The 20,498-nt window shown below is 40.1% G+C and overlaps 2 protein-coding genes across 4 annotated transcripts; one reads left to right on the top strand and one right to left on the bottom strand.

The window, feature by feature from the left end:
- The first annotated feature begins 98 nt into the window (after positions 1-98).
- LOC123875269 (CLIP domain-containing serine protease 2-like) lies at positions 99-20,076 on the top strand. 3 transcript variants are annotated; one of them, XR_006798120.1, is made up of 8 exons: positions 99-402; positions 4,739-4,881; positions 5,740-5,926; positions 7,351-7,456; positions 8,372-8,562; positions 9,251-9,352; positions 10,332-11,332; positions 20,067-20,076. XR_006798120.1 is itself a non-coding variant. In XM_045921012.1 (7 exons), exons 1-7 carry the CDS (start codon positions 342-344, stop codon positions 10,637-10,639), a joined length of 1,098 nt encoding a protein of 365 aa, XP_045776968.1. In that variant the 5' UTR covers positions 99-341; the 3' UTR covers positions 10,640-11,404. The 3 variants fall into 3 exon arrangements, 1 of the variants encoding a protein (XP_045776968.1); XR_006798119.1 differs by lacking the exon at positions 20,067-20,076 and adding an exon at positions 19,420-19,430; XM_045921012.1 differs by lacking the exon at positions 20,067-20,076 and having other exon boundaries at positions 10,332-11,404.
- Positions 13,380-19,372, bottom strand: LOC123875268 (CLIP domain-containing serine protease 2-like). The gene is made up of 7 exons (XM_045921011.1): positions 19,211-19,372; positions 18,283-18,422; positions 17,623-17,818; positions 16,885-16,990; positions 15,584-15,771; positions 14,889-14,990; positions 13,380-14,150 (listed from the first exon to the last, which is right to left on the bottom strand). Exons 1-7 carry the CDS (start codon positions 19,284-19,286, stop codon positions 13,843-13,845), a joined length of 1,116 nt encoding a protein of 371 aa, XP_045776967.1. The 5' UTR covers positions 19,287-19,372; the 3' UTR covers positions 13,380-13,842.
- Positions 20,077-20,498: the final 422 nt, after the last annotated feature.

Below are 20,498 nucleotides of genomic sequence, written 5' to 3'. Positions count from 1 at the left end.
TGGTTCCGTATCTGAATTCTCTAGTTGAAACTTATAGGAATAATTTTGGCACTTGCTCTTACACTAAACGGGCAGCGACGCGTGGAAAGTATTATATTTATACAAGGAAATCCCATCAGATACTCAGATGAGCTTGCCTTTTCCGCGTTCAAACACGTTTCAACAGATTGAGTATATTTCAGACACTGTTTGTTTTGTGTGTGTTGAACTATTGATAACCTTTAAACGTCTCCAAGGCTACTCAAATTATCGGTTATAAGAATCAAGACAATTATTGACAGTTCGAAGTTTTTCAAATAATAAATCAAGGTTCATGTGAAGTTATATGCAAAACAATTGATATGTGGTGCAAAAAAATCATAATTCTGTGTTTCCTCGCTACTGTGCTATCTGTTTATGCTGGTATGTGAGACATAAACAGTTAAATTAGATAATGTGTTAATAGTATTACCAAACAGGAAAACGAAATCATTGAAAATTATTATCTATATTATCTATGTTAAAACTGCGCACACTGTATGATACTTAATACTTTACTATAACATCCCTACTGAGTAGGTACTTATTCATTTTGATAGATCTATATGTGTAAGTATAGACTTGTTTATTTTTCTTTTGCTGCATGAAAGGTAAACAAATTCTAAGGTTTTCTTGCAGACACAAAGCAAACATAACTAGGTAGGTACATGATACAACTATTTAAGTAAAAATAACCAAAGCCCATTGCTAGGTACCTACCTATCTGTAAACTTGACCTAGGTAAGACCACTGTAATGGTGGTTTACCTACCAAATAAAAATCTACAAAGCATACCTACCTACTTCCCCAAATAATAATAACTGAATCTATTTAAATCAGTAGTGGATATCATAATAGCTAATACTTTAATGATTTTATAACCATTTGATAGGTTAAAATGTCGTTTTTTTAATTGAGTTACGAATTAAGTAGTTAAGTGGATGTAGCATCGTCGGATCAATCACAAATACCTACCTGCCATTACGTCTAGACTCTCGATATAACAGGAAAATGACCAAGCGCTATTTAAGAATTGTACAATTTTAGAATAGAATAGAATAGAATAGAATAAAATTTATTCGTTGAAACCGACACATAAACATAGTATTACAAATAAAGACGCTTATACAAAACTAAAAATAAAAAATAAAAATAAAAAATATAAACCCTAAAATATAAAATTTAAAATATAAAACTTAAAAACTAACTTAACTTAAACAGTATATTATGTATGTATTATGTGTCGTGCCAACGAAAGGGCCCGAACTCAGCTTGATGTTGTGGAGGCACTTTTACAAGCAGGTAGGCATCCTAGGGTAGTCATTTTCATGTATTGTAACAGATACTTAGCATAAATTTACGGAATTGTTTCGGTAAACAATAGCAACGCAACTCCAGCTACTTATATGAATTTAATTTATTTTCAATGCCACAGAAACGCTTTTATTTTTCGGGATAAAATATATCCTATGTATGTCCCTAAGATGCAAGTTATCTCCTTGCCAAATTTTATCAAAATGGATGGCCTGTGTAAAGAACTACCAGACATAGCTTTTATTGTATCTGCCAACGATTTTTTCACGGGAATTCAGGTTCTGAAACATCCCGTGGGAATTCATTGTTTTGCCAGGAAAAAAACCGTTGAATTTGGTAAGTTGAACACACTGCATAAGTAGGTACGGCTTAAAACAACCGCCGCGCCGTTTACTAGGTCTAGGGCCTAGGCTGTATATTCGGAAACATAAATTCATCTATCCAACCCGGACTACAAAATAAGAGCTACACAAATTCTGGTAATCAGGTGAATAGATGGAGGCACTTTTCCAAGAAGGTAGGCATTCTAGGGTAGTTATTTTAGGGCGGATAAAAGGAATTAGCCGTAAGTAGGTAAGTACTTACCGGTATACTATTAAATACCTACTTTCACAAATTTCTCCACTGGCTCGTGGCCTATTTTGTCAATAAGTATAGCATACATATTGGAATTACAACCAGAACGGAAGTAGTGATTTATTTATTACTAGCTGATGCCCGCGACTTCGTTCGCGTGGATGTAGGGTTTTTAAAATTCCCGTGGGAACTCTTTGATTTTCCGGGATGAAAAGTAGCCTATGTGCTAATCCAGGGTATAATCTATCTCCATTCTAAATTTCAGCCCAATCCCTCCGGTAGTTTTTGCGTGAAGGAGTAACAAACATACACACACACACACACACATACAAACTTTCTCCTTTATAATATTATATAGTGTGATTATTATTATGCCGTGTAAGTTAAAAATAAGTCAGTACCTGCTTACTATTACTATTCCTTCACATCTAAATTTTAAACACAAAAATATCTTTACGGTTACCGTTAAACTTTGACCTTCATTAAAAACAAAATGGGTGTAGACTGCAGCTGTAGACCTCAGGGTTTGTTTTGGGCAAACATTTTTTACCTTCGGTAAATAATAATAATGATATTTTTTAACCCCCGACCCAAAAAGAGGGGTGTTATAAGTTTGACGTGTGTATCTGTGTATCTGTGTGTCTGTGTATCTGTGTATCTGTGTATCTGTGTATCTGTGTATCTGTCTGTGGCATCGTAGCGCCTAAACGAATGAACCGATTTTAATTTAGTTTTTTTTGTTTGAAAGGTGGCTTGATCGAGAGTGTTCTTAGCTATAATCTAAAAAAATTGGTTCAGCCGTTTAAGAGTTATCAGCTCTTTTCTAGTTTTCTTGTAGAAAAGAAGGTTAGATAACCGTTAGGTTCATAATATTATGTCAATTGACAAATGTCAAGCTGTCAAGATGGACGTTGCCTAAATACATAATTATTTATTTGAAAATGATGTTTTGGAAAACTCAAATACTTTGGATCGTCGGGGGTGTTATAAATTTTTAATTTACACTTGTTATTCAATGAAACTTTTACACGTACTTTTGAATCGTCAAAAGCATCAACCACTGGTTCGGAATGCCTTTCCTACCGAGAAGAACCAGCAGAAATGCTCTTTTTAATCATGGAAGTATAAATAGTAAATACTGACTTGTGCAACCTCCTTTATTTTTAACCGACTTCCAAAAAAGGAGGAGGTTCTCGATTCGTCGAAATCTTTTTTTTTAGCTGTCAAACTTTAATATATGTAGTAGCCGTAAAATAACTTTAGCCGTCTGATCGACCTAAACTTCGAGAATCATTTCCGCAGACCATTGACCCCACATCACTAATCAGCAAATAAGTATGTTATTATCGACCGCCTCCATCAAAACGTCACAGTTACTGTAAAAATATAATAACACTACAGTTAGATGAATGTGAAACCAGTCGATTTACCTACCTAGCTTCTGAGATGACCCAAGATATTAACCTAGTCCACATGGTACAATTTGAATGGTAATTTACTCGAATAGCCAATTAAATTGTCTTATATTATGTGGGGAGCAGTTGCAATTGACGATACAAATAGCCACCTATATATAGTTCGCGACAAGTTGAGATGGCAATCAGAGTTTGAGGCGGGGGGACGCTCCGCGCGCCCGCACAGCCCTCGCGCTGATCTGGTGCAGGGTGGTGAGGGTGACGTCCGGGTGAGGGTGTGTGGGGCGTCCCTGCCCCGATTGCCATGTCGACCTGTCGTGAACACATTATTTAATTTCGCATCATGGACTTATAAAAAAAGGGGCACTACTTATTGCTAAAAATGGATTGTTAGCACTGCAATGGCGGCGGTGCATGTATGTGTCAGTAAAACAAACAAAAGTAATAACTGCAGTCAATACGACCCAAAAAGAGGGGTGTTATAAGTTTGACGTGTGTATCTGTGTGTCTGTGTATCTGTGTATCTGTCTGGGGTATCGTAGCTCCTAATCTAATGAACCGATTTTAATTTACCTTTTTTTGTTTGAAAGGTCGCTTGATCGAGAGTGTTCTTAGCTATAATCCAAGAAAATCGGTTCAGCCGTTTGAAAGTTATCAGCTCTTTTCTAGTTACTGTAACCTTCACTTGTCGGGGGTGTTATAAATTTTTAATTTACACTTGTTATTAGTATGAATATGTGTCTGACGGTGGTGAGCTGGCTTGAGTGCTTTGTGGTGACGTCCTACGACAATCCGTCCGACCGTTTTTTTATTCGTCCATGTTTCGCATACAATAATTGATTGCCAATCAAATTGTTCCGTCTTCCTCCAGATAACCTCTCTGACAGTAGTTTGGGCTCTGACAATAGAATCCTACTTTAAATCACTTCTTATATTATTTGTATTGGTTTGTTGGTTTGTTAGGTAGTTCTTCAATCACGCTACAACGGATGTATCGACTTGTTAGGGTTCCGTACCTCAAAAGGAAAAACGGAACCCTTACAGGATCACTTTGTTGTCTGTCTGTCTGTCTGTCAAGAAACCTATGGGGTACTTCCCGTTATCCTAGAATCATGAAAGGCAGGTACGTAGGTCTTATAGCACAGATAAAGGAATAATTCTGAAAACCGCGAATTTGTGGTTACATCATTAAAAAATTTTTTTAAATGTGTTTCAATTTTCAAAGTAAGATAACTATACCGAATGAGGTAATCATATGAAAGGGCTTTACTTGTACATTCTAAAACAGATTTTTATTTATTTTTATGTATGATGCAAAATGTTGGAAAAAATACCCGAAGAGATACATAGCACTGTTTAGCATATCAGCTAGCCTTCTATTCTTTAGGTTTTCACCAGTTCATGTCTCATTTCAGATGGATGCAACAACGCGCGATGCACCTCCCTGGAACAGTGCACCGGACTGTACGACCAGTTGCAGCAGAACCCCGCCAGCCCCACCTTAATAAGCCTGCTGAGGAGGTTGCACTGCGGCTTTGACTCGCAGCAACTGCCCATGGTAGGTGACGTAATCTCATAGCCGACGCCTTTACTTGTTCTCTGAGCTGGCACGGAAAAAGGGGAAAACCAAGTTCGGACCTTCAAAGTCGTTCATCAATCTTGGTGAATCCTCATCTACTAAAGCTGGTAGGTCCATGTTACCAACTTGGTTTAACCAGCGTGCAATGAACTGATATACACTGATCTCAGAATAAATAGAGGTGGCGCTTCCAACATCAATGACGCTGATTAGACGCCTAGACTACATAATCTACCTCACTAAGTCTCTCTATCTCTGCACGGCCTTTCTCCCTTTTGAAGACCTTCCTGGCGCAGTGATAAGCGTTGTGGTCTTATTAGCGGGAGGTCCCGGGTTCGATTCCCAGCAGGACTGTAGAATTGTACAATTTCTAAATTTTTGGTCTAGTCTAATGGGAGGATTTAGTCGTGGCTAGTTACCAGTTACTACCCTACCGGCAAAGCCGACAAGTGATTTAGCATTCCGATGGGAACTATGCCGTGTAGAAACCAAAGTGTGTTTGATAAAAACTGCCATATTCCTGCCAGGTTAGCCCGCTTTTTCTCAGACTGAAACATCACTTACCACCAGGTGAGATTGCAGTCAAGGGCTAACCTGTGCCTGAATTTTGAAAAAATGGCCTTCCTCACTGTTATAGGTCATAAATCCTTGCCGCAGATTCTTTCTCACGGACCACGGACTTTTTCTCACTTGATGTTTTTCCATTTGGATCTCCTCAGCATTATTGTGTGTTAGTTATACCAAGTCATCTTCTTAGTCTCTTGGCTAGCTTGTGGACCCAAAAATATTTCACCCCTTTTTTGGACAATCCTGTAATAAGTGTATCTTTAATTCCAGATATGTTGTCCACCAGAGTTCCTCAACCCCCAGCCGACGAACCGCATGGGGTTCAACAGACGCGCGGCGCTGGCGCTGCTGCCGGACCGCAACACGTGCGGCGTCATGAACGACGACAGGATCTACGGCGGCATCATCACCGAGATCGACGAGCATCCCTGGATGGCTTTGGTCAGATATAAAAAGCGTAGGTACACACTTTTTGTGATTTTTAGGTTTCCGTATCACCAGAATCCAGATGTACCGGAACCGATAGACATTGGGGTCCCAAGGTCCCAAGGTGGGAGGGGGGGGGGGGGGGGGGGTGAATATAGAATCACTTCGTTGTCTGTTTGTCTGTCAAGACCTGTCAAGGGAATCAAAACCTATAGGTTGTTTCCCTATTACCCTATATAGGGTGGTAACCTATAGGGTATTAGGGTGAAAGGAAGGTAGCGGAGTTCCTCATAGCCAAGGATTTAAACGGGCATATCCCTCCCAAGTTAGCTCGCTTCCATCTTAGACTGTATCATCACTTACCACCAGGTGAGATCGCAGTCAAGGGCTTACTTGGAATAATATTTATTGGAATAAATAAATAAAATAATAATGACACCCCAGTAATGGTGTCCGTGGTGTTGATAACAAGACATGTAAGCGGGAACTGCATTCTTATCACAGTAGCTTTCTTCATCCCTAGTAAAAACAGTTTACCCTATCTGCCACTTTATTTGGCTGAGCAATTCTTGATCTTTCTCTATGCACTAATGTCCCATGCCGGTGTATCGTTGCTGCAATATAAATAACAATTTATGAACCTAAATAGCAAATGGCATGCCTAATCTTACGAGAATGTATAGTTACTTCCTTATTATTTAAATTGCACATAAACTGGTCCTAGCAACAGATGATACAATTTTTCCTGTTGTTGTATTACCTATTTATGCACATCATAATGTATCGCTATTTTTACTGCTTCTATCTCTGCTTCTGGCATGCGGCGTTGCAGTCTATATGGGCTTGATGGGATATGACAGTTAGGTATATAACTTTAGCTTTAGCTACGAGGCATCATATTGGTTCGGAAATTAGCCAAAGTTACCAGGTTTGTTCGACCCCGCATCTGGAACTGCACCCGAGTGCCCGCTAATTGTACTTGTGGCCAAAGAGCTTTAATCTTGTACTTGCGCAGTTATTATACTAACTATATTATTTTATAGTGAAATGAAGTGGCATGTAGACTCCCGATCGGTTCGTCGACATATCGGCGGTTCCCGCAGAGTTAACGTCATCGCGTGCCTTAGTGAAGCTGGGCGGTCGTAATACGAAAAGCTTCTCTATCTAAAGCCACCTTTCTAATCTTAAGGTAACTCGTCGAATCGTCTACGCGGACCCCTTTGAGTCCCGGCATAACTGTTCAGGGCGTTGGCCTTCTTCAGTGGTTGCAACACGGCCTGTAAGTGTAACTACAAGCGGGCACTGGGTGGGACCCTTTGGGTAGCGCCCTGACCATCCCTTTATATCGTTCCGAGGCGTACAAATAATGAAGGAACATGTGGACGTACTAGTTATTTACATTAGTAAGTACCATAGTGTAGGTAAGTACTTATTTAATGGTTTATTGGTTTACAGCAAAAGGCAGCGGATTCTACTGCGGCGGGGTGCTAATATCGTCTCGATACGTGCTGACTGCGGCGCACTGCGTCAAAGGATCTGATCTGCCAGAGTCTTGGACAGTGTAAGTTCATTATAACCTTGCGCTTAAGCGTCATCACACCTGTGTGCCTAGTGGGAGATTTTTAACCTATTGAAACTGCGCCATCTTCTTGTCACTAGATGGCGCCGTTTCAATTCCATACAAAACGCAGTTAACTTTTACGCGATCAAATAGGTTAAAAATCTCCCACTAGGCACACTGACAGTTGACAAAGCCTAAAATTCGCTTGCGAGCGATATCTGTTGCACAGCAATATTATCATCAAAAACTGTCTGATATGCGACACAGCACAATGAAGGCTCTCGACTACATTTAGCATGAAACCTATGGGCTTATAATACACCAACCCAATTTTGTGGGTGCATCGCAGTGTGGATTCGTTTATAGTAGACTAGATGATGCCCACGACTTCGTCCGCGTGGATTTAGGTTTTTTGAAATCCCGTGGGAACTCTTTGATTTTCCGGGATAAAAAGTAGCCTATGTGCTAATCCTGGATATTATCTATCTCCATTCCAAATTTCAGCCAAATCCGTCCAGTAGTTTTTGCGTGAAGGAGTAACGAACACACACACACACACACACACACACACACACACACACACACACACACACACACACACACACACACACACACATACAAACTTTCGCCTTTATAATATTAGTGTGATAGGTATACCTCTTCTTACAAGTTCTGGTAACCGCGTTTGAGACTGCTAGTCGTCACGAATGAGGTGATAAGCCAGTGTCATAGCGCGTAATTTGGTTCCCAATGAGAGAGCGAACTAAGCGAATGCTACTTGAAGTTTTCTGACTTCTCTGACATCAAAAACTATGGTGTAAAAAAAATCTCAAAAAAAAAAGAGGCTGATATGGAGTTTCTGTTGCACTTGGTGTCTGTTTGTTTTTCAAGCCCTTAAAATCTCTTATTTTTCAGGTCGCAAGTCCGACTCGGCGAGTGGAATACTTCAACCACGATAGACTGCGCCAGTAAGGGCGACTGCAGCCCTAAGCCGCTCGATGTGCCGGTGGAGGAGGTCATTGCACACGAGGGCTATGATCCAACTGACGGCCACCAGCAGAATGATATCGCGCTGCTGAGACTGGCATATAATGTGCCTTTTAATGGTATGTTAATAAGATGTATATTTGGATTTCTGTGAATGTACCTAATCTATTAACTTGGATTCAGGCAGGCCAAAATCATTGCGTGTGGAAGTCCCTACAAAATACCTAAGTCTAGCAGTGAACGTCTATTAGTTGATAATAATAATGACGATGATGATAATTAGTGTTATCATAGAGATAGAATATTTGATTAGTGTTATTGAAAACTGTACTAACATGGGACCGCTGAAATTATTATAAGGCTTCTTATACGAGTATCTTCATGGCGTAAAACCGTTCATCTGTTCGACAAGGCAACTTCTAGGCAAGCGCGCTACATCTTAGGCTGCATCATCACTTGCTAGCAGGTCTGATTGCAGCCAAGCGCTGGTCTATATAATTAAAAAAAAAAAAAGTTCTCTCAGCTTTCTATATCTCATAGTCCTTCAATCTCTACGGCGTTAGTTCACCTGGATTTGTTTATCATAAGTTTCACGTACCCAGGGGACTGTCTACAAATCTCTTGCCCATCATAAAACATTTCACACAGTAAGAATCGGTCAACGATTTGCTAGAAAATGCCGTCAAAAAGCAGAATGGAGGGTAACTGCCAAATATCGTCAAGCCTCAAACCCATAAGTGGTAGTGGTAATATGGGTAGTGATGTGCCTTCTAGGCCGTATATTGTAATTTTATTGTCTGTTTTCAGACTTCGTGAAGCCGATCTGCCTCCCCACTGATCCGTCTCTGGCGCGCGAAACTTTCGAGGGTGCTGATATGGAGGTGGCCGGCTGGGGGAAGACGGAAACAAGTAAGTTGATTGTCTAATCACACTTCACACTATCACACTTTACACTACTAAGCGAAAGTTTGTGTGTATGTGTGAGTGTGTGTGTGTGTGTGTGTGTATGTTTGTTACTCTTTCATGCAAAAACTGGACGGATTTGGCTAAAATTTGGAATGGAGATAGATAATATCCAAGATTAGCACATAGGCTACTTTTTATCCCGGAAAATAAAAGAGTTCCCACAGGATTTTGAAAGACCTAAATTCACGCGGACAAAGTCGCGGGCATCATCTAGTCTAATTTAAATAAGCCTGGTTCTATGCTCCGACTGGGCTCCGACTGACCTTCTTTCTCGAAATTCCCCCAAAATCCTCTATTCTGTGCTTTTTCGGGCCATCTAAAATCTAACAAGTGTAAATAAAAAATTTATAACACCCCCGACGATCCAAAGTATTTGAGTTTTCCAAAACATCATTTTCAAATAAATAATTATGTATTTAGGCAACGTCCATCTTGACAGCTTGACATTTGTCTATTGACATAATATTATTATGAACCTAACGGTTATCTAACCTTCTTTTCTACAAGAAAACTAGAAAAGAGCTGATAACTCTTAAACGGCTGAACCAATTTTTTTAGATTATAGCTAAGAACACTCTCGATCAAGCCACCTTTCAAACAAAAAAAACTAAATTAAAATCGGTTCATTCGTTTAGGCGCTACGATGCCACAGACAGATACACAGATACACAGACATACAGATACACAGATACACACGTCAAACTTATAACACCCCTCTTTTTGGGTCGGGGGTTAATAAATAATGGTATTGCATCGCTTCTAGTATGTAGTATCATACTGCTAAAAAAAATGTGTTCATGAACAAATAATCGTGTTCAGATTGGGCTACTTGTTTTGCGCGGACTATATATACACAGTGATAGCGCGATGACGATGAAGATGAAAATATACTCCTAAGCCTAACCTACTTTTCTGATTCCAGGATCAACCTCAGACGTCAAACTGAAAGTCCGAGTACCGGTGGTCAGGAAATCGGACTGCCAAGAGATTTACAGCAGGGCAGGACGGACTATAACTGACAACCAGCTCTGTGCAGGAGGACTGTCAGGCCAGGACTCCTGCAGGGGAGACTCAGGGGGCCCGCTGATGGGGCAGGTGGCTGCGATGAACTGGATGGCTATAGGCGTGGTGTCCTACGGCCCTTCGCCTTGCGGAACCCCTGGATGGCCCGGAGTCTATACGAGAGTCACTGCCTATATCGACTGGATACTTTCTAAGCTGAGACCTTAATAATTAGGATTTTTTTATTGCTTCGAGCGCACCCCATACAAACGTAGTATGATTGTTATTTTAACAGGCAGACGACTATGACTTCATACGTGTGGATTTAGGTTTTTAAAAATCCCGTCAGTACCTAGAACCATTTTAATTTTCAAGGATAAAAAATAGCACACATCCATCTTCGCCTTGTATCCCAGAGACAGATACTTACAAGCTATTTTTACCTACAAAATTTTATTGACTTTGACTATATTCAAAATCAAATAAAAATAACCGGTTTGTATGGAGAGCGCTCGTTAGACTTCTCTTAAGTTTTACGCGTCCACAGTTCATTTCACGTAAAAATACCTTTATACCTGCGCAGTGGGCGATCTATCGATCTACTTATTTGATGGTATGAAGTGAGTGGCAGTGACGGTGGGAGCATCTACACCGCTGCGCATTGATTCGTTTAGACTTTAGATCTTTTGTTTTGTGAGTCTATGTAAGCAGTAGGTACCTATAACCACATTATACCCATTCGCAGCCCCTCCTACTTTGATCATAGGTATTTTATGTGAAACGAATTAAAATATAGAAAAGCCTTTAAAGTTGACAATGATATGTGTTTCATGATAACTATTAACTATGTAGATTTAAGTCTGAATCGCTCGATTGGGAATAACCCCCCTTCGCTCTCCAGATCTCACCACAAACACTTACGTAGGGTTGCCACCTGCCACGTCTTGATTTAGGGGTTACCAGCATCAAAAATACGGGTTTTAGATTTTTTACGGGTAAAAGTGTTTTACATAGATATTTTTTTAATACTTACTTGAGTGTTGTTTGAAGAAACAGCTTTTAAAAGCTCTCCATTTTGTGGAACAAATGTAAAAATATCTTTGCATATACTACTCAAAATTACTTTTAAATAATAATCGTTATTTCTCCTTCACAGCATCAGTGTTGTGTCGGTTTCAGCTACGCGGGTATTGGTCCACGCATTGCTGCACAAGGAAAATATTCTTTTTACTGGACAAAACGTTACGGTTTGCGAAACAGCCAGCTCCGACTGAATTTTAAAAATAAGGGAGCTTTATTAATCCCCTATTTTATTTTAGCAACTAGCTGATGCCCGCAGCTTCGCCCGCGTGGATTGGTCAGATCCCCTGCAGCATCAGGATTGAGGAGTTGGACTCCAAATTTTTATGAAACAATGTCGCAAAGTTCCTCTATCGATTAAAAAAGAAATGACGCAAATCGGTTCAGAAATCTCGGAGATTTCGGTGTACATAGGTAGAAAAACACAACTCCCTTTTTGAAAGTCGGTTAAAAAAGTAGCCTATTTTACGCCCTGGTCAATCCTCTACTTGCCTGTGAAAGTCCCGTCAAAATCGGTTTAGCCGTTCCAAAGATTAGCCTTTTCAAACAGACAGACAGACAGACAGACAGACAGACAGACAGACAGACAGACAAAAATTTAAAAAACGTGTGATTCAGTTATGGTATCGTTCAAATAACCATATGAGCTTAACATGAGGTAGTTATTTCGAAATTACAGACAGACACTCCAATTTTATTTATTAGTATAGATTACCTACGGGTTTCTGTATTACCATGCCATGAAAATACGGGGTAGCCCGTAAAATACGGGGCCTCTGGCAATCCTACACTTACGTAACAATATGATGTACCTAACTAAATAATAAAACTAAATGAAAGTCATATTTCGAGTTTAGTTTGCTAAAAATCTTGTTTGTTAGCAATTTTAAGTGAAAAAATCATTTGATAATTTAAAATATACATTATGCCTACCTACATTTAGGTATATTGTCACAAAATATAGCCATTAATACTCTCAGTAAATGTGCCATGACGATGTTATGAATAAATTTTTATTTTTATGATGTTTTTTTTACTCACCTGCTTTTTTGGCCGAACTCAATATAATCAATCTATCAATAAAATCTGTCCATAAGTTACTATGCCAAAACCATATTAGTATTAAGAAGTGGGTGCCTGGGTCTTGGGGAACCAGGGAGCATGGACACTGGTCGGCTCCTTGGTTCTCCAGGGACTACGACACCCTACCTGTCTGTATTTGTAAATTTGGCTGAATAAAAGGTTTTTATTATTATTATTATTATTATATTTTTTTGATAATACATAATAAGTTAATAACATTGCTAGACAAGTGGGTAGCTACTTTATAGACAGTTTATAGATAAATTGATTAATATTATTTGGGCCGTAAGTCTCAATAATATATTAATTTCAGTGTATGCGTGTAGTACGCCCATCGAGCTGGCTGGATCACGTGACCCAAGAAATATACTACCTAAAAGGCTTCCTGCTCTTTTTTACCCGACTACGGCAAAGCCGAAAAGAAGGGTTATGATTTTTTAATATATGTCCTTTGGACGGCAACGGAATTCTAATCTAGCTCTAATCTAATCTAACTCGCGGATCTGTCCGCGCCTTTATTACTAGATCTGTTCTGAGCCTTGTGAAATGAAAGTTTGTGAATGCTTACCCACCACATTGCTACAAATCTCAATTGTTGTAACTAACTGAATTTATGATATATTTATGATATATATCTTCTCGGTAGGAACGGCATTCCGAACCAGTGGTAGATTATTTTGACGATTCAAAAGCACTTGTAAAAGTTTAATTGAATAAAAATAATTTGAATTTGAATTTGAATATTGATGAAATGAATATTATAAATTGAACTAAAGACGGAAGAAAAACATTAAAACAAAAAAAGAAAAATCAAGAATTGTAATCATGTAGATAATTATACCTAATGATAATAATACAATAAACTTAAATTAATTATACTGAGTAATTCCGCCCGAGCAAAGCCGGAGTTCTTTAATAAGAGTTCAATACACTTGCGTGGATGTAGATGAAACACTGACGCACGTGCACGGGTATGGTAGCACAATGTGAGCGCCATTTAAGATCCACAACCTCACTCCATGAAGCCCTCGGCAACCTGGGCAGTCTACTCGGTTTCTGGACTGAAGACTCCGCGGGGAGGGCCAATGCATGCACCGTAGCTCTCTTGCTCTTTTGCTCTGCTCCTTTCACCCTCCAGGCCTCCCCCCTCCCCCCCTGCCCGCCCTAATAAAGACTTTTGTGTAATTCCAGCTGCCAAGCCAAGTCAGATAGTTATTTAATGAGAATTACCTAAATATCTTCTAAGTACTGTTCCGTCACCAAAAAACTTATGGTCGCAATTGAGTCAGTATCCAGTCGACAAAGGCTGTGACCCTCGTATATACGCCCGGCCAGCCAGGCGATCCACAGGGCGAGGGACCGTATGACACCACGCCCAACACCATCCAGTTCATAGCCGAGTCCTGGGCCATCAGCGGGCCCCCTGAGTCTCCCCTGCAGGAGTCCTTGTGAGAAGTTCCTCCAGCACAAATCTGCTTCTCGCTTATGTTTCTATCAGACACCTTGTATATCTGGGAGCAAATGTAGTTGCTCACAACGGGCAAGCGAGCTTTCAGTTTCACAGCTGATGAAAAACCTGAAATCATATTATATCGAGGTCAAATTTTGCAAAAACAGGGTCTGTTTGACGCTTTGAACGCTTATTTTTTTACAACAACAAGTTAAACATCTTAGATCTTTAGAGCGTAACTTTAGTTTGACTTTGCACGGTCTTCAGCTTTCAGTGATTTTCATTTACAAGTAAGAGTATGATACTCTAACTTAAATCTAAATCACATCACACTAATATTATAAAGGCGAAAGTTTGTGTGTGTGTGTGTGTGTGTGTGTGTGTGTGTGTGTGTGTGTGTGTGTGTGTGTGTGTGTGTGTGTATGTTTGTTACTCCTTCAAAAACTACTGGACGGATTTGGCTGAAATTTGGAATGGCGATAGATAATATCCTGGATTAGCACATAGGCTCTTTTTAACCCGGAAAATCAAAGAGTTCCCACGGGATTTCGAAAAACCTAAATCCGCGCGGGCGAAGTCACGGGCATCGGCTAGTCGAGACATAAGGTCAGAGACCTTAAATGTGCCTTAAGTCTAAGCAAAGTCAATGTACCCCTTATATTATGTAGATCTTAGCGTTAGAAATAATTAATTTGCTATGACGTTGATTTGTAGGTAACAGGTTAATTTTTCAAAAACTATTGAGAACCCATATCTGATGAGGACGCTTAGCCCTTAGGCCTTAGGGGGATGCGAATATTTTTTTTTTGACTTTTACTTTTCATTTTACTAACCCAAATTTTTGTTTCTTATCAGTGAACTTACTAATTTCCGTCTTCCCCCAGCCCGCCACCTCCATATCAGTATCCTGGAAGGTTTTCTGTGCTAGAGATGGATCAGTGGGCAGGCAGATCGGCTTCACAAAATCTGAAAACGTACAATAAAATGGCACTATTGATCTAAAGTCTAGATTCACAGTCACTTAGGACCCTATGGAGCGGACAATATAGAGTGTCACTCTGAAAGACAAAATCCATTGTGGCGGATTCTTAGCGTGTTCTAATTGAAACCAACGATTGTCAGATGATCATTGATTTTGATCATACCATTACAAACTAAATCCAAGAAAACCCCAAAACCCACAACCAACATATCGCAAGGGATTAATTAGTAATCTGAAGTGGCAACAGGCAAGGTATTTCTTCTCATAAAGAAATTCTATCGCAGAACCAATAACCAGTGGGGCATTAATGCGTGTTATGTTTCGGTTGGATTCGGTGGTTAGCCTGTTTCTTTGGACCTACCTTGCTGAATTTTGTCCCAGATATAGGTATATATTCGTCTACAATTTCAAGTGTACACTCTCAGCGATTATAATATTGTATGGGACGGGACATTTTCATCTTGCTCATGTTCATTGTTAGGTCCACTTGTTGAATAACTCTGTTAAGGTTATTGAGCGTTGTATTTCAGTCTTCTAAAGTAATAATATTAGTAGATTGAAGCTATCCTCCACACACCATTGAAAGGCACATCGTACGCGAGTCTCAGCAGCGCGATATCGTTCTGCTGGTGTCCGTCGCTCGGCACGTAGTCCTCGTGTACCACGATCTCTTCCACCGGCACGTCGAGGGGTGGTTCGTTGCAGTCGTCTTGCACGCAGTCTATAACGGTCGACGTGCTCCATTCGCCCAGACGGACGTGGGTCCTGAAAATTGCGTTGGGTTCAGCTTCTTGCAGAACAAAATCAAAATGAAGTTATTAGTTTTCTTGTTTTCCTACTAGGAGTTGCCCGCAACTTCGTCCGCGTTATCATCATCATGATCAACACTGAGTACGGGTCTCCACTCAGAATGAGAAATGTTTAGGCCAGAGTCTGCCACGCTAGCCTAGAGCGGATTGGCAGACTTCACACGCCTTTGAGACTCTCAGGCATGCAGAATAATTTCCTTCCTCACAATGCTTTCCTTCACCATTGAAGCAAGTGATATTTAATTGCATAAAACGCACATAGGCTTCTGAAAAGTTAGAGTGCGTGCCCAAGATCGATTTCTTGACCCTCCGAATAGGGGAGGTACTATAAACTGAAGGGCAAAATTTTACTGCCCAGAAACCTCACCACTCCCGCACAAAAAATTAGAACTCATGATGGGGCTAAAGAAATAATCTACCGAATTCTTAAAGGTTCCGTTGAAAAATTCCTGGCTACCATCTTAATGCTAAGAGTTTACAGATGCCTAGAGGTTTATCTAGATTGAAGACTGTACAGAAAAGCTTTTAGTTCCTTCTGTAAAAAAAATTGTGAATATGAATTACGATACCCTGTAAGTAAAACCTATGTTACACATTTCATCTATACTAATAAATAAAATTGGAGTGTCTGTCTGTATTTTCGAAATAACTACCGCATATTAAGGTCATATGGTTATTTGAACGATACTATAACCGAATCACACGTTTTTTAAATTTTTGTCTGTCTGTCTGTTTGAAAAGGCTAATCTTGGGAACGGCTGAGCCGATTTGGACGGGATTTTCACAGACAAGTAGAGAATTGACCAGGGAGTAACATAGGCTACTTTTTTAACCGACTTTCAGAAAGGGAGTTGTGTTTTTCTACCTATGTTATGTATACCGAAATCTCCGAGATTTCTGAACCGATTTGCGTCATTTCTTTTTTAATCGATAGAGGAACTTTGCGACATTGTTTCATAAAAAATTTGGAGTCCAACTCCCCAATCCTGATGCTGCAGGGGATCTGACCAATCCACGCGGGCGAAGCTGCGGGCATCAGCTAGTTGTAAATAAAACATAGGTATCTTACACTTTCCACTGCTTGGGCAGTTCCGCGCCCTTGATGCAGTGCGCCGCGGTCAGCACGTAGCGGGACGATATTAGCACCCCGCCGCAGTAGAAACCACTGCCTACCACTGTAAACAACAATTTTGCCGAATAAACCACTGAACTAACAAAGATGAATGCGGATCTTGCGCTCCCGCATGCGGCCAAGCATTCTCAGTAACAAACCGAAAGAGTTGTGGGCTGTGGCATTGCTCACATGCACCGGAGAACACGTATGCTCAATAAGTAATATCTTCTAGTAGGTATCTTATAGTCTCCGTAACAATGGCTTCTATAAGATCTTAAAAGTAAAGCATACACAAACATAAATCATTGTCATCGCTCTCGGCCACCGTACCACTCTGTAAGCGAGCTTTAAATATCAAATAATTTACCACTGGTTCGGCATTCCGAACCAGTGGTAAATTATTTAACGATTCAAAAGCACTGGTAAAAGTTTATTTGAATAAAAATCTATTCTATTCTATTCTTTAGGCGGCAGAAGTTCGCTCCTGGTCTCAGGGTCTCTATTAAATGCCTTAACGGTGGCGCAACTGTACGCGAGCCTCAGGTTTCATGGAGACCTCAGTCACCATGCTGCTAAAGATCCTGTCGGCGCAGTCTACGCTGCATGAGGAGTTCTGCCTTCAGAGTAGGTTCTATGTCAAACGCCTCAGCAACATAATAACTAGCCGCGAGCTACAGACCTACATTTACCTACATTTGTCATATCGGATCAGCGCCATCCACGGATGCTCGTCGACCTCGGTCTGCGAGCCACCATAGATCCTGTCGGCGCGGTCTACGCCGCAGGAGCTCGGTCCCGGCAGCAAGGCCAGCGCCGCCTCTCTGTCAAACGCTGCATGGGCGCTGGTACTGCTTTCAGGATAGAAGGATAAAATTGGCGGACAGCATATCTGGAAGCCAAATTATAGATCACAATCAGCTTTGCCCTTATGTGCTTTATTGTATAATATACATAGATGAGCTAGCCCTTGACTGCGATTTCAAAGGTTTTTTATTATTATTCAGTAGGTACAAGTTAGCCCTCGACTGCAATCTCACCTGGTGGCAAGTGATTACCAATGCAGTCTAACATGGAAGGATAGAGGTTATTTTACTGCACAACCAACAAAAAGTACAAAAAGGCTACTTCGGCAAATGACTCCCAATGTGACTAACAGCCTGAAGCCGGAGCCTGAGGGTAAACTTTCACAATATGTAAGTACTCAAAGTCACACCCTCTTGCGTTGTTCCTAGTTGTTTTACTTGCAATTGTTTGTTTTTTATTTATTGTATGATTCATATTTATGAATTAAATATATTCTATTGTGAATTCATTAAAAATATGGAAACTTCCATTGAAGGAGAAGAGGCTTACCATCGGTTGCCGGTCTTCATTGAACCCGCACTGTAGGTGTTTCAGCAGGTCCAACAGATGCGGGGAGGCGACGCGCGTCAGCGGCGTGTACAGTCCCTTGCAGTCCTCGAACACGACGCACCGTGCGTTGCCGCTGCATGCTGAACGAATATAAGCCTTAACGTGACACCTATAGAGCGTACTTTGACTTTGCGCAGACTTAAGACACTGAAATGAGACAGCGTTATATCGCTGGCATAAGTCTGTCTCGTTTTAATTTAAACTCAAAGAGTAAAGTCAAAGTGCGCGCTAAAGATGCTAGTGCTTAGACCCTCGGAGATAAAGATAGAACAAGTGTAAATTAAAAATTTATAACACCCCCGACAAGTGAAGGTCACAGTAACTAGAAAAGAGCTGATAACTTTCAAACGGCTGAACCGATTTTCCTGCATCATAGCTAAGAATACTCTCGATCAAGCCACCTTTCAAACAAAAAAAACTAAATTGAAATCGGTTCATTAGTTTAGGAGCTACGATGCCACAGACAGATACACAGATACACACGTCAAACTTATAACACCTCTCTTTTTGGGTCGGGGGTTAAAAAATCAAAAAAGATTTGAGATGAATGATGAATAAAATGTTTGACATTAGGTGAAATATTCACAGTTAGTACCTACTACCTAGGACCTAGGTCTATTGTATTTTACCTATTGTTATATTAGGTATACTAGCTGTACCCGGCATGCGTTGCAATGCCGTAAACAAACATGTTTTTTTGATGCAGGAACTATCTCGGGCTCCCACAGAACACCCCACCAAAGTTTCATAACAATCTGATCAGCGGTTTAGCCGCCTATAGAACACAAACATACAGACATTGATTTTTATATATAAGCTATATTATCTTCCCTAAATTAGTTTATGTGAGTAAACCCCCTTTACTTACCCTTCAGAGCTAGAACATTTGTCGATAACACTGCTAGGAAACTTAAAATAATAAAACTTCTGCACAAAAAATCCATCTTTGCCTAAAATATCAAACGTCCAATAATAAAATAAAATGCAATGAGAGGACTGCACAATACGAGGCGCTACGAATAACTGATAGCATATAAACTGGGTTCATAATATAAGGTTATCAACCAAAAAACCCAGATACTTACCTACAAATCACTACGTAGGTACCTATAGTAATCCTAGTACATATCTATGTCCTAGTCTGTGGTCCTAGTATTGTAGGTCGTGAAATCAGCCTGATCAGTGAATGGAGTGCGCTTGGCCAAAAGCTAATCACTCTTGACTTGAAGGTACCCATATTAAAAGTGGAAGAGAAAACTGATGACGAAAGGGCGTTCCATATCCTAGCAGTTCGGATTAGAAACGAGGAAGCAAATCGCTTCGTAGGTGTCCAAGGTAGTGGGAGAATGTTGGCGAAACCTAAGAAATGGTATACAGTGAGTGTGCAGAAAGCGAAAGTCAACGTATCAACCAATCGCGTGCTCCCGCGCCGACTGATCAACCAATCGCGTGCACGCGCCATTCGCCAGCCAATCGCGTCAATGCTCAAGTTGTTTGCCGGACACTAAACATAGGTTGACATAAAAACATCTGAATAAATAAATTGAAATTACATATCTAGTAAGCTAGGAAGTCCTAATTAATTAAAAAAAAAAAAATTTAAGTTCCTCGCGAATAACTTAACCCTCATAATTTCAATAGATATAGGTATTTAACCTAAATACTAATCCCGCAAAATAATTCCCACCGGAGAACGAAGCTTACCATAAGCTAGTAAATAGTAGATACCTACTTCAAAACCTAACTACAATGTACATAGTAGATGATATGAATGGGTCGCATTATTTCCTGTTTCAACTTTCAACTCAAGCTTTATTTTCGTGGAATTATTATTCATATTATAATTTTATTTATTTTTTCCGCCGGAAAATACGATAAGTACTAAACCCACTCGCATCAGATTTCGCTGTACTTGACCAGTAGGTATAAACCAAAGATAACGTTAAACTAAAACCCAACTTTTACTCTTATTCAATATATAAATACATTATATTATACCTACCACTGAATAAATCAACACGGTTAGAGTTCATTCAGACGAGCCACAGCCCACAACCGTCATCACACTATCACACTAATATTATAAAGGCGAAAGTTTGTATGTGTGTGTGTATGTGTGTGTATGTTTGTTACTCCTTCACGCAAAAACTACTGGA

The sequence above is a fragment of the Maniola jurtina genome, chromosome 19 (genome assembly GCF_905333055.1).
Source record: "Maniola jurtina chromosome 19, ilManJurt1.1, whole genome shotgun sequence".
In the NCBI taxonomy this organism is placed as follows: domain Eukaryota; kingdom Metazoa; phylum Arthropoda; class Insecta; order Lepidoptera; family Nymphalidae; genus Maniola; species Maniola jurtina.
Note: the sequence above shows the minus strand (reverse complement) of the source record. Positions and strands in the feature narration are given on the sequence as shown.

Excerpts from the sequence above, each read along its gene's own strand:
- LOC123875269 (XM_045921012.1), top strand. The coding sequence starts at position 342 with ATGTGGTGCAAAAAAATCATAATTCTGTGTTTCCTCGCTACTGTGCTA. Across the intron at positions 7,457-8,371 it reads CTGCCAGAGTCTTGGACAGT|GTCGCAAGTCCGACTCGGCG; the intron begins GTAAGTTCATTA and ends CTTATTTTTCAG. Across the intron at positions 9,353-10,331 it reads CTGGGGGAAGACGGAAACAA|GATCAACCTCAGACGTCAAA; the intron begins GTAAGTTGATTG and ends TTCTGATTCCAG.
- LOC123875268 (XM_045921011.1), bottom strand. The coding sequence starts at position 19,286 with ATGGATTTTTTGTGCAGAAGTTTTATTATTTTAAGTTTCCTAGCAGTG. Across the intron at positions 17,819-18,282 it reads ATGAAGACCGGCAACCGATG|ATATGCTGTCCGCCAATTTT; the intron begins GTAAGCCTCTTC and ends TTTGGCTTCCAG. Across the intron at positions 16,991-17,622 it reads GCTGATCCGATATGACAAAT|TGGTAGGCAGTGGTTTCTAC; the intron begins GTAGGTAAATGT and ends TGTTGTTTACAG.